We start from the raw sequence: 19,504 nt of genomic DNA on the forward strand, positions 1-19,504 counted from the left end.
TTCCCAATAAAACTTTACGATATATCTCAACACTGCTATTTGAGTACTTTCTTTTGGGTTGACTCTAATCCATTAATTTATAAATGGGCACCATCTTTGTACAAAGAGAACCTGTGGAAATATTTCCCTGTTTTTCATCTGCTGGCTAACTATGATTTTTTAAATATATAAAATAGCTGTCTGTAACCAGATGAAACCTCCCCAGCATGTCTGTGGGGAAGGGCATTTCCCTACACATCCCTTTCAGAAATTTCCCCAGTAGTGCATATTCTTGCTTTCTTCCACAACACTCATCTGTTTCCTTCCTTAGTTTTATCTTTGCCCGTTTCCTTCTTACACATTATCAGTAGGTTCCCATCTCTCAACTGGGGCTTTCCCCGTATCCTAATTTCTTTTGGTTTATTTGGGAAGTGTTCAAGAGACAGTGGACCCTGTAACTTTACTGAGGATTCTCTCTCACTCATGAGCACAAAGGAAATCAGCACAAAAATCCCATAGCCTGATTATGCCCCCCAACCTGGCCTCTCCCCAATAATTCGAATAGGAAACCCTTGTCCATATTAGCACCCTTCCCCCCAAACAAATCTGACCATCCCCAGCAGCTTCCACTCACTCAGCGCCATGAGACCAGCTTGCTCCTTCCGAATGCTCCCTGACCCCCACAGATTAATCATTAATTAACAATTATCTTGATAAAGGGGCAGGCTAGCAAAAGACAGAATCACCCGCTCATCCGAATGATCTGCCTCCGGTTCAGTTCATTGGATATGGATATGGATTGATTAAGGAACGTATTCCAGAGCTACATGGCCCAGTTCATCCTCATTTCTTGCAGCAAGGAGTTCCACAAGTGCTCTTCACAAAACTGGCTCATCATGAAGCCAGTGGAGGATTCTGGCTAGGGGGTAGGGTTGCCAATTCCAGGTTGAGATATTCTTGGAGATTTCGGAGTAGGGTGTGGCTAGGAGAGCTTCTGGAATTACAACTGATCTCCAGGCAACAGAGGTCACTTCAACTGGAGAAATGGCTTCTTTGGAGGATGAACTGTATGACTGTATCCCTGTTGAGATCTTTCTGCTCTCTAAACTCCACACCCCAATGACAAATCTCCAGAAATTTCACAATCTGGACTTGGCCAAGCCTGGAGAGGATGAGAAACCTCAGCAGGGCTACAGATTCCACCCCCTCCAAAGGAGCCGTTTTCTGCCGGGAAACTGTTCTTTGCTGTCTGGAAATTAGTAGTAATTCCAGGAGTCTCCAGGTCTCATCTGGAGGCTGGCAACTCTAGGGGCATCCAGGCAAGAAAGCTATACAGAGATGTGGTTGCCTAGAATCTGTTCTGTACCTCAATCATCCATCCCCTCAGCAAACAGGACCACATAATTTCCTGAAAAAGTAATTTCATTGTGGAACTTCTTACAACAGATGTAACTTCTAGAGATCATCAGAAGGGAGCAATGGGCATAGCTCACCTCTCCCTAATTTACGCCCACAGCAGCCCTGTAAAGTAGATTAAGCTAACGTGTGTGACTGGATGAGAAACACCTGGATTTGGAGCCTGGGGGAGGACCTCTGCAGTGTATAATGCCATAGAGTCAAATACTGAATCAGACCCTTGGTCCATCAAGGTCAGTATTGCCTCCTCAAACGGGCAGCAGCTCTCCAGGATGCAGCAGGTCTTCAGACAGAGGCCTTTCTAAACTGGAGAACCGAGAGTAGGTGACTAATTATTTGTGTGTGCCGAGAGGGGGTTACTAATTGGTGATTTTGCCACGTGATTTTTGCCTTAGTTACGCCCCTCCTCCGCTCCTCAGCAGTAGCACACAGAACTTGAAGCAGTCTAGCAGGAGGTGCATCAGCAAGCGTGGCAGCCTGTGCCTGCGTGCACTCATTTCCCGCCCAAGGACTGGCGCAATGGCTGCGTTTTTGCCACAGCCCTGCCCAGCAATGCCCTGCCCCCAGAATGCCCAGCCACACCCCTTCGTGCCCCGCCCAGCCCCATTGGCGCTACGCCACAGTTTGAATCCCACCACCATGGGAACCTGTTACTAAAATTTTTGGATCCCACCACTGATCCCATCCCTCCCCATGTGTGTGCCTTTAAGGAACCTGTTGTCTTTCAGTAGCAACTGTCACATGATCCCATGACCCGCATTTCTTGTGTCGGAATGAGAACAGTAGCATACTCTGTTACTATACTATTTCCTCTTTCATAGGGGAAAGGAAGCCAACATGCGTGTTCTACAGCAGTGATAGTGAACCTATGACTCACGTGTCCAAGATGCACCACAATGTTTTGGGTGTCAAAGGTGCACCACAATGTTTTGGGTGATACGCCAGCATTCACCAATACGTCATTTGTGTAATTATCTGACGTTTCTTTTTAGAATACATAGCATCACGTGATTGGACTGTATTTTTCAAAATAAATGAATACATAGAAGAATTGTTTCTCTTTTGCTCAAAGGGTGGGGGAGACCTGCCAGTAGAGTCGTTAGGCATTTTCTGAATTTTTGACACACTGCGGCTTGTTCCTTCTATGCTGCTGCTCCAAGAAAACGAATTTGAGCAGATGGTTTTTTAGGCTCCTGCTTTCAGAACTGTTCCCAGAAAAGGTTCTGCTTCCATTTTCTTATTCACATCTTTGACATCTGCTCAAAACCAGCAGCCCCTACTAGACTGTGGGGTCACGTTCGGAATGCTCCCTGGCTCAGAGATTAATCATTAATTGACAACTACCCTGGTAATTGGGAAGGTTAACAATGAGCAGAATCACCCCTCCACGGTTTTAAAAAGTTTCAGAAGGATAGCCATGTTATTCTTCTGCAGCAAAAATAAACAGGAGTTTTATGGCACTTTCAAGACTAAGCAGATTTTAATCCAGTACAAATGTTTGTGGACTCAGGCCCATTTGCAAAACAGGCTTCCATCCACAAAAACCTATGCTGGAATAACATCTGGTTAGTCTTTAAGGCATCCTCAGACTGCTGTTTGCCATTAATGCACGTGACCTTTATTCCATCCAAATACACAGAAATTGTATGTGATACAATCGCCTTGAAATTTAGAGTGCAATATTTTAAGTGGAAGAAAGAATATGAAACTCCAAGGTGAAGGAAAGTCCCACAGAAGAGGAGGGAAGACGATTGATATTTGGCAAGAAGAGATTTTCCCCCCTAAAAACAGTTTTCAAACACTGGTTGTGCAAGGCTGAAATCAGACCCAGAACTAGTTTGTCGAAGAAGAGAACATGTCAAGTGATAACAAAAGTAAAGGCAGTCATCTGAGCGAGCACTGGGTCATTACTCACCCATAAGGTGACATCACATCCTGACATTTACTAGACAGAATTAGGTTACAGGGTGGTTTGCTGTTGCCTACCCCAGTCATTTACACTTTATCCCCAGCAAGCTGGGTACTAATTTTGCCAACCTCAGAAGGATGGAAGGCTGAGTCAACCCTGAGTGGGCTACACGAGCATACTGGAAAAAAAATTGGCAGTTCTACAGCAATCTTCTTCTATCTCCCCTGTTCTAAAGGCGCCACGGGCCGACATTTTAAACTCCAGCTAAGTGGAGCAACACATGTACTTTGAAGGGATCTTTAGAAGAAAGAGGGATGTGTTTGTGTGAAACCTTGAGGCAGGTGTGAAAGGAGTTAGGAATTAGTAGAATGATCAGATAAAGTTTATTGAGGGAAAACAGGGATACAAGCATGTAGTCAAAGTAATATTGAAATATGGGGGAAGAGAGGCCAAGGGCGAAAAAAATATTAAAATATATTACAGCATTGAACAACAAAACCTCGCAATACCCATAACACAGTTCCAGTGTCTGCGCAAAACAGTGCTGCAAAATAAACCTCACAGAATAGCAGGGACGGAGAGGAAAGAACAGAAAGCAAGGAAATGCAGATTGAAATATTACTATCATTTGCTATGTGGAGGTGTCATCTGGGATGACTTATGTGTGTCCAGGTACCCAGTAATCCAAGTAGACCACAGACTTAGACAAAGTCAGGGTTCCAGGAGGGACTGACTGGCAAGGTGTGACCATGTGCTCACAAAGGGAGCCAAGTAAAAATCTGGGTAGCAATTTACAGGAAAAAAAACACAGGAAAACTGGGTAGCAATTTACAGGAAAAACAGGAAACCAACTCCCAAAGTTTGCTCCAAAGAACTCAGAGAGGATCCAGGGATTTTTTGTTCCCAACTCTCTGCTCCCTGCTTTGACCACTAGATTTCCATCCTTTTCAACTACAAGCCCACCTCTGCAAAGTTCCACAGAAGCTCAACTTTTGCTCAAGGAGGCTCAGAGGGTGAAAAAGTGAAGCCTGATACTCCAGGGCCTGCCACGCCCTTCTCTGAGGGTGAGATGTCCCGAGGTGGGTGCTGGCCCAAGTCAGAACCTTTATTACTCCACTCTGTCTGTTCCTCTTCTGTAACACGTAGCAGCCGACCCGAGGAGGGGACAGGGGATATATTAAAGGAGGCTCCAAACTGATGCCTGGCTTCCTTCTTCTTGGTCCCACCATTGCTGCAGGGCACGTGGTAGGTGTTTGACCTCATTACGGCTTGTGAAGAAACTTGAGGTGATGAATGACAGTTGGAAGACCAACTGCTCCCACAAGAGGCAGGAAGCTGAGGTGGTTTGGGTGGATTCTTCTTCTTCCAAACTGGAATAGGGGGTGGTGGGGCAGCTGGAGGAGAAAGGGGGCTGGCAGCCTCTGTGGACACTCGCACCTTGATGCTGCTTTTGAAGTGTTGACGCCGGGCGCCCACGTCCCCCTGTGGCATTCCAGAAAATGACAGATCTCTGGTGGGATCTGCAGAAGCCAAAGGCTTGCTGTTCTGTCCTTGAGGGTCATACAGAGAAAGCAGCAGAGGGTTCACACCCACACTCAGAGGGGACACCGGTGGGGTTGGCTGAGCAGGTTCCCTGGTATTGAAGGACGAGCTCCAAAATTCTGGAAGGTGAAGTAAAAAAACAACAATGCAGGGTTGTTAAGACAGTTCGCTTCGACAGGAGGAAGGGGAACGGAAGCAACTTATCCCTTGCCTTCCTGTTGCCCTTTTAGTCAGGCCTGCAAAAGGAAATGGAAGTGTATGTGACACAGTTGCTAGGAAACCACCAGAGAGTACCCTCCAATCCATCTGGTTCAATCACAGCATGCAATGTGCCGGGAAAAACTTATCCCATTGAAACAAGAGAAAGGTAGTCGAGTTTTGCTGATCAGGAGACAAACAAGATGCAAATAAAATAAATAAATAAAACAAAACAAAAGCATTGTATGCTTATGTATTATTCCATGTTATTAATGTTAGTATTCCTTGCAAACAGACTGAGTGTTACTGTATCCAGACTGAGAGGAAAGGGTGAGTCTTTAGGCTATTTTACCGAGTCCCGCTGAACTTTGGCCCACTGTCATAATATACACATGCAACAAACGCTGCCATTGGTGGGGGTGAGGGGAAGAGTTGCAGGATCCAGATTGGGAAACTCCTGGAGATCTGGGGATGGAGCCTGGGGGGAAATGTCATTGAGTTCGCCCGCCAAAGCATCCATTTTCTTCAGGAGAACTGATCTCCATTGGCTGAAGATGAGCTGTAATTCTAGGAGATCCCTAGAGCCCACCTGGAGGCTGGCATCCTTATAAACAATGCATCTAGATCAGGGATCTGCAACCTGCGGCTCTCCAGATGTTCATGGACTACAAATCCCATCAGCCCCTGTCAGCATGGCCTGATGGGATCCCCCAAGTCTGGTGCAGTTTGGTTCAGGGGGTCCAAAGTTATGGACCCTCAAAAGTGTAGCCCCCATCTCCTTAGCAAAGAATGGGGGATGGGGCACCCCCTTTGAAGGTCCATAACTTTGGATCCCCTAAATTAAACTGCACCAAACTTGGGGGGTCCCATAAGGACAGTTTCCAGATGATACCCTGAAATTTTGGTGCCAATACATCCAAAAATGCGCCCCCTGCAGGAACATCCCAGAAATTTGCCCAAGAATCTTTGTTCTGCATTGAGTTTTCTGTATTGCTGGGGGTTGCAGGCGGGGGCGGGGGGGGGGGTCACATTTCTGAAGGCACAGTCTCAACACTTTCAGGGTCTCATCAGGAGACTGCCCTGATGATACCCCCTGATGGGATCCCCCTGATGGGATCCCCTATTAGCTCCCATTGGAAACAATGGGGGATGGGGCACACCCTTTGGGAGTCCATAACTTTGGACTCCTTCAACCAAAGCTCACCAAACCCAGGGGGTAGCATAAGGACAGTCTCCTGATGATACGCTGAAATTTTGGTGCTGATATGTCTAAAAATGCACCCCCTGAAGGCACCAATGTTTTGGTGCAAAAAAAAATTTGGTCGTGGTGGAGTGGCCGCCCATGCAGGGGGGCATCCAACTCAGGTTTTGCCCAGGGCTACAGTTTGCCTCGTTACGCCCCTGCTGTGCACCCAGAAAGTCCCAGGTTCAACCCTCAGCATCTCTAGTCAGAAAGATTCATTTGCTGGTCTAAAGACTCTGGAGACCCCCCTGCCAATCATAGTAGACAATACTGCCCAACTCATATAAGGCAGCTCCATGTGTATGTTGAAATGAGGCTGGGGTCTTCTGCATGCAGAGCAGGTGCTGTACCACTGGCATATAGAGCCCTCCACATAAGGGTTTACTATGTCAAAGGTCAGACAATGAGTGTGTGAGAAAGTTTAAGGTGCAGTTATAGTTTTGAGGCCAGATCAGCATAAAGTCACTTACCAAGTCCTAAATGTGCAATGGCCTCCAGCTGTTGGCAGGATGAAGCCTTCCGGATGGGCTGGGGAAGGTGCAAAGGAAGAGGGAGGATATCCCTAAGGAGGGGGAGGGGGGAAAGAGTCTGAGATGTAACCTTGACAAGCAAACATGCACAGACTAAAGTTTGCACATGTGAAAGCTGTTCAAAATTTTAAATTTCAAACTAAATTGACCAAGACTTTTAAAAAAACCCTGAAGTATTGTTGAAGGCTTTCACAGCCGAATTCAATTGGTTGTGGTGGGTTTTCCGGGCTGTGTGGCCGTGGTCAGGTGGATCTTGTTCCTAACAGATGCAGGCGAAATGTTAGGAACAAGATTCACCAGACCACGGCCACACACCCTGGAAAACCCACCACAACCACCTAAAGCTTGAGTTTGGTGGAAACTTTTTTGCTTTCTTCAGCAAGCCTTGACTCATGTTGGTCAACATAAATGAAAAGCATATGAAATCTTAAGTTGCAAAAATGAACAATGTTTTAATAGGCTGGAGTTTTGTGTGTGTGTGTGTGTGTGTGTGTGTTTTACAAAACACCTCAATCCAACAGCATTCAAAGTGGCCTATCACTGTAAAAACAGTTATGTAGAGACAAAATGCTTTCAGTTTGAGCACGCCAATGGCTGATTATGCGGAGGATGATTACGGCATGCTGGCAACTGAACCCCGGCGCAGCAAGCTTCCTTGTACCGACATACAAGGAAGTTGGTGTGAGGCTACTGCTCTCACTCTCAGCTTTTCCCATGGAAAGCAAGAGCACTTCAGGCACGCACCTGATGCCAGGTGAGACAGAGAGTAGGTGAGCTCCCATATCTGTAATTGGCCAATGTATTAGCAGCAGCCCTGGGAAAACTTACTTGAGAATTCCCACCCCCTACCCCAACATTCCCGGGTACAGTTATAGCCAAGTCTCTTGGAAGGGGTGGAAAGAGATGGCTCAGAGGGGCTTCAAGACTGGAATTGCTTGATGGTTACTTACCGTGAGCAGCAGTAGGAGGCAATGAGATGCAAGAGGCTGGGAAACTTCATGTCGGAGCCCTCTAGTGAGATGACTGGACACAAAAAGAAGAAGAAAGGTGAACAGGTCTGCCTATCAATCCTATATTCCAAACTGACTATCATGTGCAAACTGTGCGGTTAAGCAAGTGCTCACTGGAAAGTACACCCTATCTGCCTTATACGGAAAAGTGGGGGAAAAAACCTTACAGTACAAGTGCTTGTAAAGAAGCCAGAGAAAAGCTGAGGAAAAATCAAAGCTACTTCTTTAAGGGGCAAAACATATGTGGAAAAGAAAAAAAAGGGTCAAAATAGTTCAGGGTCAAAACTGACAAAAACCCACACGTACAGAATAGGACAGGATTTACCAGCACACAGACCTTGAACTAGCACCGGAACAAATCAAAAATCTCTTTTGAGAAAAACATCTAATATTTTCTGAAAACTGGAATACATGCCCAGTTACCAACTACTGGATATCTATTTATGGCATCCTATAATATTTCTATCCTATTTTACACGTTTATCAGCTGTCCTCCTAGCACACATAGTTCTCCTCTCTTATCCTCATAACACACTATAACAGTGGTGGCGAACCTATGGCACGGGTGCCAGAGGTGGCACTCAGAGCCCTTTCTGTGGGCACACGAGCACAGAGTTCATCATGTGGGGGGGTGGAAAATTACCCCCACCCCCACACACAAACACATCTAGGCTAGCCTGGGCACAATCCTTTACCTGGGAGTAAGCTCAGTTGCTGGCAATGGGGCTTGCTTCTGAGTAAACCCTCCTAGGGTCGTGATTCACCCATTCGAAGCGTTGCACGGTTGTTTCACCAAGCTTACTCCCGAGTAACGTGCGCCTCGGAGCCAACCGTTTTTTCTAACCTAAAACCTCAGTATTCAGGTTAAATTGCCGTGTTGGCACTTTGCGATAAATAAGTGGGTTTTGGGTTGCAATTTGGGCATTCGGTCTTGAAAAGGTTCACCATCACTGCACTATAAGGTAGGTTAGGCACAGAAGCATGGTAGGTTATACCTACTATAAGTATAGGTTAGGCACAGAAACATGGTGCAATCATTAGAATGCCAGACTATGATCAGGGAGACCCGGGTTCAACTCCTGCTGTGCCATCAAAGCTCGCTGCATGACCTTTAGCCAGCTTCTCTCACTCAACCTGACCTACTTCACAGGGATATTGTCATGAGGAAAAGTGTTCTAAGCCACTTTGGGACCAAAGAGAGTAATGGGATATAAATATCTAAATTAACAAACAAGGTCACCCAGTAAGCTTTGTGACTTTGGATATTTGAACCAGGGTGTCCCGCAGTCTAACCCAACACCCTAACCATACACCACACTAGATTCTAGCTCAGCTGATACTGCACAGTTTGATCTCTGATTGTATCTAGCCAGAGGTGGGATCCAGCAGGTTCTCACAGGTTCCCGAGAGTAGGTTACTAATTATTTGTGTGTGCCGAGAGGGGGTTACTAATTGGTGATTTTGCCATGTGATTTTTGCCTTAGTTATGCCCCTCCTCTCAGCAGTAGCGCGCAGAACTTGAAGCAGTCTAGCAGGAAGTGCACCGGCGTGCATGGCAGCCTGCGTCTGCGTGCATTCATTTCCCGCCCAAGGACAGACGCAGTGGGTGCGTCCTTGCCACAGCCACGCCCAGGAATGTCCCACCCCCGGAATGCCCGGCCACGCCCCCTTCGTGCCCCGCCCAGCCCCATTGGCGCTACGCCACAGTTTGAATCCCACCACCATGGGAACCTGTTACTAAAATTTTTGGATCCCACCACTGTATCTAGCAGAATATTTATGAGCAGATGAAGCTGCTTCTATTTCTGACCCCCTAAAGACCATACAATGATCCTCTTAAGACCACACTGGCCTTACCTGTAGGCTCCTGGTGGAGACAATAGGTGGTCACAAAAACTGGAGATGAATTGTCTGGGAGACGCAGACAGAGAACCTGGCATTGACGTGTATTTGATCTGCGCACCAGAAAGGTCTTGGGGGTGGGGGGGGGGAAGAGGAGCAGAAAAAGGGGGTAAGTTCTAATATGAAGAAGCAGTCAACAGAGCATGTCAAGAAGAACATTGTGAGACCCGCACTAGCGTAGAAGATGGAATTTAGATCATTGCATTGTGCTTCACAGACCTTAACCTTCCCAAATTATATAGGTCTGCTCTGCTGCAGAATAAAGAGACATTGAGGCAGGAGAATGGGCTGCACCGCTTCAGAATGGAGGGCTGCATTTTACAAAGTTCCCTTTCATCCATAATTCTTTGTAAGTAGTGAACTAGCACAGAATGCAAAGGCTAGGTTAGAGCTTTTCTCTTAAGAAAAGCACTTTCTTAAGTGCTTAAGAAAAAAAATACATCCTACTTCTTAAATATGTGTTTTCCCTGCCTCCAGTACAAAGTGGTAAACAGCCCTTTCTTCCAGTTCTATGATGCAAGTATAGATCTAGTTTCAGTAAACTGGGCATGTGGTTTCATAGTCCTAGTCTCTCTTCCACCAACAAGCAAACCTTGAAAAAGAACACGGAGATCTGGCTATCAATCCTAGATTCAAAATTGGCTGTCTTGTGCAAACTGTATGCTTAACAGGTGCTAACTGGGAAGCACACGATTGAATCAGACTTATCATTATGGTCAGTCTTGTCTACTCTGGCAGGAGGTCTGCAGAAATTCAAGCAGAGGTCTTTCAAGACATCTTCTGCTTCATTCTTTTAACTGGTGACGCTGGGGAGGGAACCAGGGATGAGGGACCTTCTGTGTGCCTCTACCGCAGCTCCTCCCCTAAAGAAACTTATTTGCATGAAGGGACCTTGAGTATGCACTTTTAAACAGGGAAAACTGTGCTTCATTTCTAAACGGGAAGATGTTAGAGCTTAGAAGTCACCATGCAGGGGCTTCCAAAGGCCATACAAAGGGAGCAGCAGTGGCGTAGTGGTTAAGAGCAGGTGTACTCTAATCTGGAGGAACCGGGTTTGATTCCCCGCTCTGCCACTTGAGCTGTGGAGGTTTATCTGGGGAACTAGATTAGCCTGTGCACTCCAACACACGGCAGCTGGGTGACCTTGGGATTGTCACAAAGCTGTTTTCAAAGCTCTCTCAGCCCCACTCACTTCACAGGATGTTTGTTGTGAGGAGGGGGAAGGGAAAGGAGATTGTAAGCCCCTTTGAGTCTCCTTTGAGAAAGGAGGGTATAAATCCAACTCTTCTTCTTCAAACCACTCTGCACATAGTCTGTTCTTTACATCTACATTTCTAAACTGTTGGGTATTGTTGTGATATTTGTTCCTGCCAACTGCTTTGTGAAGTCTTAATTGTACTGCTGTTCACTTTTAAAATAAACCAACCAATACAAAAAGTCTATGGTTGTCAACTGACCCAAACCCCTAGTCTGGCCTGCCCTGGCACCTTTAACAGACACTTGAGGTGCCAAAGTCAAGCAGGGAAATCTTTTCACAAGGCCAGAAGTAATCAGTGCCATCTGCCAATGACTGCTGATCCAGCCACTGAGGCTACAAATGCAGCGGCTGGGGGGAACTCATGGCGACCCAAGAGAGGAAACATTTCATCTGCTGAAACGTCCTTTTCCACAAGCCAGTTAGAGGCACAGGAGGACTCTTGGTCTGGTCGTTGTCTGGTTTCCCTGGCTTAAATAAAGCTCTACTTGAAGGAAGAAGATCCAAGATCCAGTAAGCAGCAGACCTATATCCAGTAAGCATAAGCATTTTATGGTCATTGTGCACGCACAACGAAATTTACAGCAGCAGTTCTCGATGCACACAATTCCAGACTCATACCCCATCCTTCCTTTCCCCTTCCTCCACCCATCCCTACACAGCCCCAAATACATCAACACGAAGCCACGGAGTTCATCATAGCCACAGCTCTAGAGTAGAAGCTGTCTCTAAGCCTCTCTGTCCTGGTTTTTATAGACCTGTATAGTCTGCCAGATGGTAACAGTTCAAAAAGAGAGTGTGCTGGATGAGACGGATCTCTCAGAATATTTTGGGCTTTCTTTAGGCTTTGGGAATTATAGAGTTCTTCCAAGGAGGGGAGAGGGCAGCCGATAATCCTCTGTGCAGTATTGATCACCCTTTGGAGTGCCTTCCTATCTGCCACTGTGCAACTGGAGAACCATACACAGATTCAGTAGGTTAAGACACTCTCTGTAGCACAGCGGTAAAAGGACACCAGGAGTTTTCCAGTTGTTGTTTCCTTATATCCAAGATCCAATAGCTATATTGCTACTGCCCAGCTGTTAACCTCTGAGGCTGGCCCCATACTCTGAAGCCTCACGCCTGGATTCCTAGAAGCCTCACCTCCAATTACAGATTGCTGTTACCAACTTTTTTTTGGCTTTCTCTGCCTTGACAGAGATCCAGCTTTCTTGTCTCCATTTTGTGGGAAAGGAACATGAACTACATTCCAGTCTGCATTTGACATTTAAAAGCCATTAGAGTCCCAATGGGGAGAAAGCAGCACCGCCAGCCCTGCTGCTTGAAAACACAAACACACAGACTTTGATACTTACTCATTTACGAAGTGAATTAGTGAGCATCGAAGTTTGTGTGTTTGTGTTTTTAAGCAGCAGGGCTGGCGGTGTTATTTGTTCATTGTTAATTGCTGTTCAGCACGTTTAAATCCTATTTATAGTGGAAAAAAGCAGCACCTTCATCCAAGTGGTGTCTAAAAGCTGATTATGGCTTGGCTGGGGTAAAATTCCCACCATATATTTATCCCCCTTGTGTTTTTCATAGCTATACTGGAATGTAAAATTCAACAGGTAAAGTTTGCTATGGGAAGTTGTAGTTGTCGATCGGAGATTCCACCTAAACATTAGGAAGAACTTCCTGACGGTAAGGGCTGTTTGACAGTGGAATACACTGCCTTGGAGGGTGGTGGAGTCTCCTTCTTTGGAGGTGTTTAGAGGCTGGATGGCCATCTGTCAGGAGCGCTTTGATTGCGCGTTCCTGCATGACAAGACTTGCTGGTCCTTGTGGCCTCTTCCAACTCTATGATTCTATGATTTTTTGCATATCCCATGGCTATTATATGCACAAGAAGCCTGCTGAAAAAAAAGAAGTGACAGCCCTACTCAAGGGGGCCAGGATCAGTAGTTTGCCCCACACTTGCTAACCAGAGCTCTGGCAGAAATCGAGGGTTAGTGCAGTGTTGTTGTTGGAGTATTCTACTAGGACAGTGATGGCGAACCTATGGCACGGGTGCTAGAGGTGGCACTGAGCCCCCTCTGTGGGCACGCGCAGACAGAGTTCATCATGTGGGGGGGGGGAATAATCCCCCACACACACATCTAGGCTGGCCTGGGCCACTGGACTTGATGTGCGTGCACCTCAGCGGGCAGGGAGGACTCGGCTGGTGGGCCTGGTGCCTGTGCTCCAGGTGGCTACTGCCTGGTGGTGGGGGAGGTGGCAGAAATGCTAGAGAGGCACAGAGTGGTGCATGCGGGACTTGCTGGAGGCTACAGCAGGCTGGCCCCTGCTCGAGGGGGTTATTCAGGTTAAATTGCTGTGTTGGCACTTTGCGATAAATAAGTGGGTTTTGGGTTGCAGTTTGGGCACTCGGTCTCGAAAAGGTTCACCATCACTGTACTAGGACCTGGAAGACCTGGGTTCACATTCCCATTCTGCCATAAGTCTTGCCAGTATCTCTACCTTACCTGGTTGTTGCCAGGATAACACGTATGCTATCCTGAGCTCTCTGGAGAAAGGGTAAAATAAAAGTGAACTAGAATCTAGGTTGAAACAGTGAGCCTGGTCCGTCCTTACCCCGGGAGGTTCACGTTGCAAAATGTGAAGGGCTGCAGCTGAATTTATACCCATCTGGAGCCAAAGAGGCTGGGTGAGCCGCAGCCGGCCCACCAGACTGATGTTCTGTGGCGATGTCTGCGATTCATGCCGGGGATTGGCATAGGGCTCCGGATAATCATAGATGGGATTTCGAGTCATCCTGTAGTGGGAGAGGAAAGGGAAAAAAACAGTCTTCTCAACACAGGGAGGAGCAACAGAAAGGGCAAATTGGCCCTTGGAAAATGGTTGTTTATGTTCAGTGACTGTTGCGCAAACAAGCCAAGGCTTGATTCCTCTATCCCCAGCCCCAAATACTGTAGACTGGATTCCTAAGCATTGTAGGCAGCAGTCTGGCAGGTGCAGATTTCTCCCACATGCAGGCGGGAGTAAGAGAAAAAGCATCTGTACTGTGCAGGCCATGAGGCTTTTAAAAGGCAAGAAAGCCTTGCTGGCAGGGATGGGAGGGCTGCCACCCTAAGGGAACACAGCTGGAAAGAACATGAAATGAAAGAGCTGGTCCCAAAACTGTTACAAAACAGTGTGGGGGCGAGACAGGGGGAAAAAAACCCAGGGCATGAATCAGCTCCATGGCAAAATGCCATGGGTGGCTACAAGACAAGAAGAGTGCTATTTTAGCATATCACAGCCTGGTTCATTTTTGGCCCAGAGAGCAAGTTAGAGAGTGCCAGCCTTCTGTAAAAGAGGAGAGGGGAAAGGCTAAACCCCTCTGTCCTCATCTTCACCACCACCGCCCCCAAATAAAATCTACGTACCTGTATTAATTTCCCTTGAAACTGTATTAATTCCCCCTTAGATGCTCTCCCCACAGTCCACATTTGGACTGGTAGGCTCCTCGGGGCACAGACTGACCATTTTTGCTACTCTAAACCTCTCAAGTGTCCTGCGCGTGGCTGGTCACGTGGCTAACCACATTTCAGCCTGTCTGCCTCCTGTACCACAGGAGCAGCACCTTTTCAGGAGTAAGTGGATTCTCCAGCCAAGAATTATTGACTCAACCCCACTGGCATGCCCTGCTGGCATCCTCACTCACAGGGCAGGGCAAGGCAAGGGTGGCATCAGAGCCAACCCAAAGGTGCCACATCAAGAGGAAGGGGGAAAGGGGAAAGGGAAGAGTTGCCTCCCATCACCATGACAGACGGGAAGGGGTGCTTTAGGGGGTGGGGCAGAGAAATTCCCAATAATGACTAAATCCCATCTCCTTCTTGGGAACCCAGGAGTCCTACCCCCCACATCTCCCGAAACACAGCCAGCTGACTCCTAGCCCCATGCAGAACCAAGAAATCCCCCCCCCCCCCGGTGCAAATTGCTAGATCCCTCTTCTCTCTTGGAGAAATTTAGAAATCACCTGGTCTCTAGCTGGTCCTGCTATTCCCGTACAAGCAATCTGCCCGTTGACTACCCTCCAATTTCACATTCCCCATCCCTGTGCTGTGGGTATTACACAACACAACGCTATTTGCCAAAAAACACGTGTAGAAAGAAGCGGGGGCAGAGAAGCCACCGATAATGGCATATAGATCCACGGTCTCCGCAAGTCTGGTCCTTCGAGTATCATGTACCCCACCAAGAATAAGCACCCCCCCCCTCCTTCCTTCAAAACTCACTCTCGCCGGCTCTAGCCTTTAGGCAGGACTGCCCTCTCCGCAGCAAGGATGCGCGGCACTCGGCAGAAAAGGAAATCAGCCGCCCCAAGAAGGAAACCAGCTCCAGCTGGAGGGAAGGAAGTTTGGTAAGTGGTCAGATCAGATTTCCAGCTTTCCGGCCATGCCCCCCCTGCAGCGCAGGAAACTTCCAGCAAGGGCCCCTTCTTCCCCTTTCTGCCCCAGCCGCCTGCCTGCCTGCCTACCTCTCTCCGGCATCCCGGCTGCAGCGTGTTGATTCTCCTCCTTCCCATGTGATCCCTCTTTCTTGCCCTCCTCTGGGCTGTTATCCAAAACGGAGGGCGAGGCCTGGAGGAGCACCAGGAAGGGTAGGGCACCTGGCCGCGGCTCCCGATTCGAGGGTTTCGTTTTGAGGCTGGGCTTTGCCAGTTCCTGCCAGCCCGAGGAGTAAGCACGCAGGAGAGGGAGCCTCTGAGCACGTGCAGAGGGCGCCTTTGCAAACGTAGAGAGAAGGAGGTTTGGATTTATCTCCCCGCTTTCTCTCCTGTAAGGAGACTCAAAAGGGTTTAGGTTTACAATCTCCTCGCCTTCACCCGCCCCCGCCAACAAACACCCTGTGAGGTAGGTGGAGCTGAGAGAGCTCTGAAGAACTGCGACTAGCTCAACGTCACCCAGCTGGCGTGTGTTGGAGTGCACAAGCTAATCTTGTTCCCCAGATCAGCCTCCACAGCTCAAGTGGCAGAGCGGGGAATCAAACCCGGTTCTCCAGATTTGAAAGCACCTGCTCTTAATCACGACACCACGCCAGGTTTATGATGTCTCTTGACCAGTAATAATGCACGTTTGGGGCTTGATCATGCAAGGATAGGCTTCCGGTTTCTAGGAAAGCAGGACTCAGTCCTTGACCCTGTTTGTCAGCAGCACAGTGTAGCCATTAAGATGACATTTAGGGACACTGGCCAGTGATATAGTTGGCAAGGGGTGCAAACATTTATTTCAGAATGAAAATTATATGCAGTAGTAGGAAAACCAGGCTATCCATTTGCAGAGGCTTGGTGTGGGTTCTGCTTACCCTCCACTCTTAGCCATTGTACTTGATTACCTGTTGATGGGGGGAGGGGGAGCAAACTGGGCATATTATACCGGATTTTCCTGTAACAGCTTCAGGAAGAGTCAGTCTGAGCAGACAGATTTTGAAATTTCGGCAGCAAAGACATTCAAAGTTCACAACCATTCTTAACTCATCTTGAAACTGTTTCCCGTACCAGGAGAGCTAGGAACATGCTACAACAGTATAGAATCATAGAGTTGAAGAGATAACAGAGACCGTCAAATCCAACCTCCTGCCATGCAGGAAGACAGAATCAAAACACTTGGGACAGATGGCCATCCAGCCTTTGTTTAAAATCCACCACACTCCAAGGCAGTGTATTCCACACCCGAACAGCCCTTACCGTCAGGAAGTTCTTCCTAGTGTTTAGGTGGAATCTCTTTTCCTATTTTGAACTCATTCCTCCTTGTCCTGGTCTTTGGAATGGCAGAAAAAGCTTGTTCCAAGCCATATCCTCTGACTCTTGAAGCAACACAGAAGTTTCTGAACCTATGTAGTGTTCTCCTCTTAGTGTAAAAAATTGCTAAACACTTATCCGGAATGAGGGGAAAGGGCTTCAAGAAGGCTGGTGGCCTCTAGTGCTTTTTGTTTTGGAAATTCAACACCAGCAGTAACTCACTGCGCACAGCCTTGAAGGCGAAAAATAAACCCAAACACCAAGTTGGGTGGAATGAATGGAAGACCTTGAAAACCTGCAGAGGCTTGCTGCTACCGGTAATTGAAGTATCCCTGCTCTGCTAAGACTTGGTCTCTTTTGAACGCCAGGACTCAGCTTGGAGTACTGTGAGGTTACCCCTGAGCATGCGCAGAGCATGCTGTTTTTGTCAGGGAGGGATTGCACCAGGATTCAGGGTTTTTACAGCACAAAGAGTGATTCCACACACATTTGGGGGCCATGACTTTTAAAAATTAACTTTAAAAAAGATCACTAGTGCTGGAAAAGCACCCGAGTATCCCGACACATTTAGCAGCAGCCACTAGAAGGCACTGCCCTCTCCCACCCACGTGGCTCTTTTCCCCTGCAGCTTATCCAGAGCACTTCTAAAGGTGAAGTTGGAGGCAGTTTTTCAGTGTTGCTTAACTCTTTGCTGTTAGGACATAAGAGCCAGCATGGTGTAGTGGTTAAGAGCGGGTGGATTCTAATCTAGAGAACCGGGTTTGATTCGCCACTCCTCCACCTGAGTGGCAGAGGCTTATCTGGTGAACCAAATGCGTTTCCACACTCCCACATTCCTGCTGGGTGACCCTGAGCTAGTCACAGTGCTTTCTGAACTCTCTCACCTACCTCACAAGGTGTCTGTTGTGGGGAGAGGAAGGGAAAGGGGCTTGTAAGCCACCTTGAGTCTCCTTACATGAGAGAAAGGTGGGGTATACATCCAAACGCTGCTTCTTTTCCACTCCAGCGAATTAGAATGATGCAGTCTGAAAGCAGCAACCTTTGGTAAGTACCTTGTGAACAGATGAAACTTCAGTGAAGCCCATTGTTTGTGCCAACCCACAGAAAATACTAAACACACCTCACCGCTCCCCTGGGCAGGTTTTCCTTTGCAAAAAATAACCAGATCCTTTCCCATACCAATAGGTTACTGTTGGCTGGGGCAAAAAGGGGAAACAGATTGATTTTTGAGGGGTGGTTTTATATCCCAGGTGCTTTTCTGCTTTCAAGAAGAAAACTGTAAGCGGGTTGTACTTTGCAGAAATTAACAATGAGCAACCATGTCCCAAAAGAACAAAGTCCTCAACCCACATTTCTATAATAATGGTCATTAAGTCACAACCAATTTATGGGGTTTTCAAGGCAAGAGATTAGCAGAAGTGGTTTGCCATTGCTTGGCTCTCCAAACTAGCCCTGGACCTCCTTGCCTTAGCAGACCAGGTGCTCAGGAGCAGCAGCAGCAGCAGCAGGCCATTGCTTTCACATCCTGCATGTGAGTTCCCAAAGGCACCTGGTGGGCCACTGCGAGTAGCAGAGTGCTGGACTAGATGGACTCTGGTCTGATCCAGCTGGCTCTTTCTTATGTTCTTGGTGGTCTCCCATTCACCATTATCAACCCTGCTTAGCTTCCCAGCTCTGATAAGATCAAAGGTCAGGCTAGTCCAGGCCATTCAGGCTGCCCACAGCATATATTCTGCCAAAAAAACACAGCTGGGAGGGATGACATCTGTCCTTGAGATCTGACTCAAGGATGGACCAATTCGCATCAACGTTCCTCCGGGCCCCTTCACGTTTCCTAAACAGCCATGCATACTAGCTGGTGAAGCTAAGCCACGGAACTCGATGTTCTGAAACTAAATAAAGCATTTTGTCAGGAGGAATAACGTTACATAACCTAATTAAAGATAATGTAAGAAAATGCAATATCCTGAAGCATTACCCATAAGCAAAAGCTGTTAGTTACTAGGTAGAAGAGCTTATTTTTAGATAATGGAAAGGGAAAAATGTTCCTATTTGTTTAGGGAGTCAATGGTTTATCATTTCAAGAGGCAAGGTAGTAAAAGACTGTAAGTGTAGGAGCAGGAGAGATGGGGAGGGGGGTTGATAGCGAACAGTCCATTTGGGAACAGGCAACAAAATCCAGTGGCCAAATCCTGATGCCTGCAGTGATTTGCCAAGCCCTGGTTCTCTACACTGTGTTTATAATGCTGGATCTCTGAAAGATATTTATTTTTCCCCTTGTTTGTTTACGGCTCTTATCCCAACGGGGGGAAACTAGCACAGTCTAGGAAAGGCTGCCAGGACACCTAGCATGCCTGAGATGAAGGCAGCCGGCCAAAAAACATGCCAAGAGTAAATCCGACTTAAGAGAAGATAGGTACTGCATGGCATAGTGGTTACAGTGCCAGACACACGGGGCAGGTGGGGGGGGGGGGTCTGAGTCCCTATTCTGCCATGGAAGATTCTCTCATGAGCAGGGGTATTGTTGTGAAGAGAGAATAATGCCATAAGCCGCTTTAGCTGATTTCTCTCCGTGAAGGAGAAATGTGGAGTGTAAATATCGAAATAAAGTTTTTGAACCCGACTGGTGTGTGAACTCAAGACGCTTGTGTTCCGAATCAGACAATCAGTTCCTCAAGGTCAGTATTGACTGGCAGCGGCATGCCAGGATCTCAGGCAGGGATCTTTCACATCACCCACCGTCCGGTCCTTTTAAACTG

The 19,504-nt window shown here is 47.5% G+C and overlaps 1 protein-coding gene across 3 annotated transcripts; it reads right to left on the reverse strand.

Moving 5' to 3' along the window:
• Window positions 1–3,668: 3,668 nt before the first annotated feature.
• RIN1 (Ras and Rab interactor 1) lies at window positions 3,669–15,805 on the reverse strand. Of its 3 annotated transcripts, none has more exons than XM_048514891.1 (6): window positions 15,483–15,805; window positions 13,595–13,775; window positions 9,685–9,799; window positions 7,768–7,840; window positions 6,758–6,849; window positions 3,669–4,965 (listed from the first exon to the last, which is right to left on the reverse strand). In XM_048514891.1, the coding sequence occupies exons 2-6, from the start codon at window positions 13,772–13,774 to the stop codon at window positions 4,301–4,303; spliced, it is 1,125 nt and encodes a 374-aa protein (XP_048370848.1). In that variant the 5' UTR covers window position 13,775; window positions 15,483–15,805; the 3' UTR covers window positions 3,669–4,300. The 3 variants fall into 3 exon arrangements, with proteins under 3 accessions (XP_048370848.1, XP_048370856.1, XP_048370865.1); XM_048514899.1 differs by lacking the exon at window positions 15,483–15,805 and adding an exon at window positions 15,241–15,469; XM_048514908.1 differs by lacking the exon at window positions 15,483–15,805 and adding an exon at window positions 14,982–15,229.
• Window positions 15,806–19,504: the final 3,699 nt, after the last annotated feature.

The sequence above is a fragment of the Sphaerodactylus townsendi genome, linkage group LG01 (genome assembly GCF_021028975.2).
Source record: "Sphaerodactylus townsendi isolate TG3544 linkage group LG01, MPM_Stown_v2.3, whole genome shotgun sequence".
In the NCBI taxonomy this organism is placed as follows: domain Eukaryota; kingdom Metazoa; phylum Chordata; class Lepidosauria; order Squamata; family Sphaerodactylidae; genus Sphaerodactylus; species Sphaerodactylus townsendi.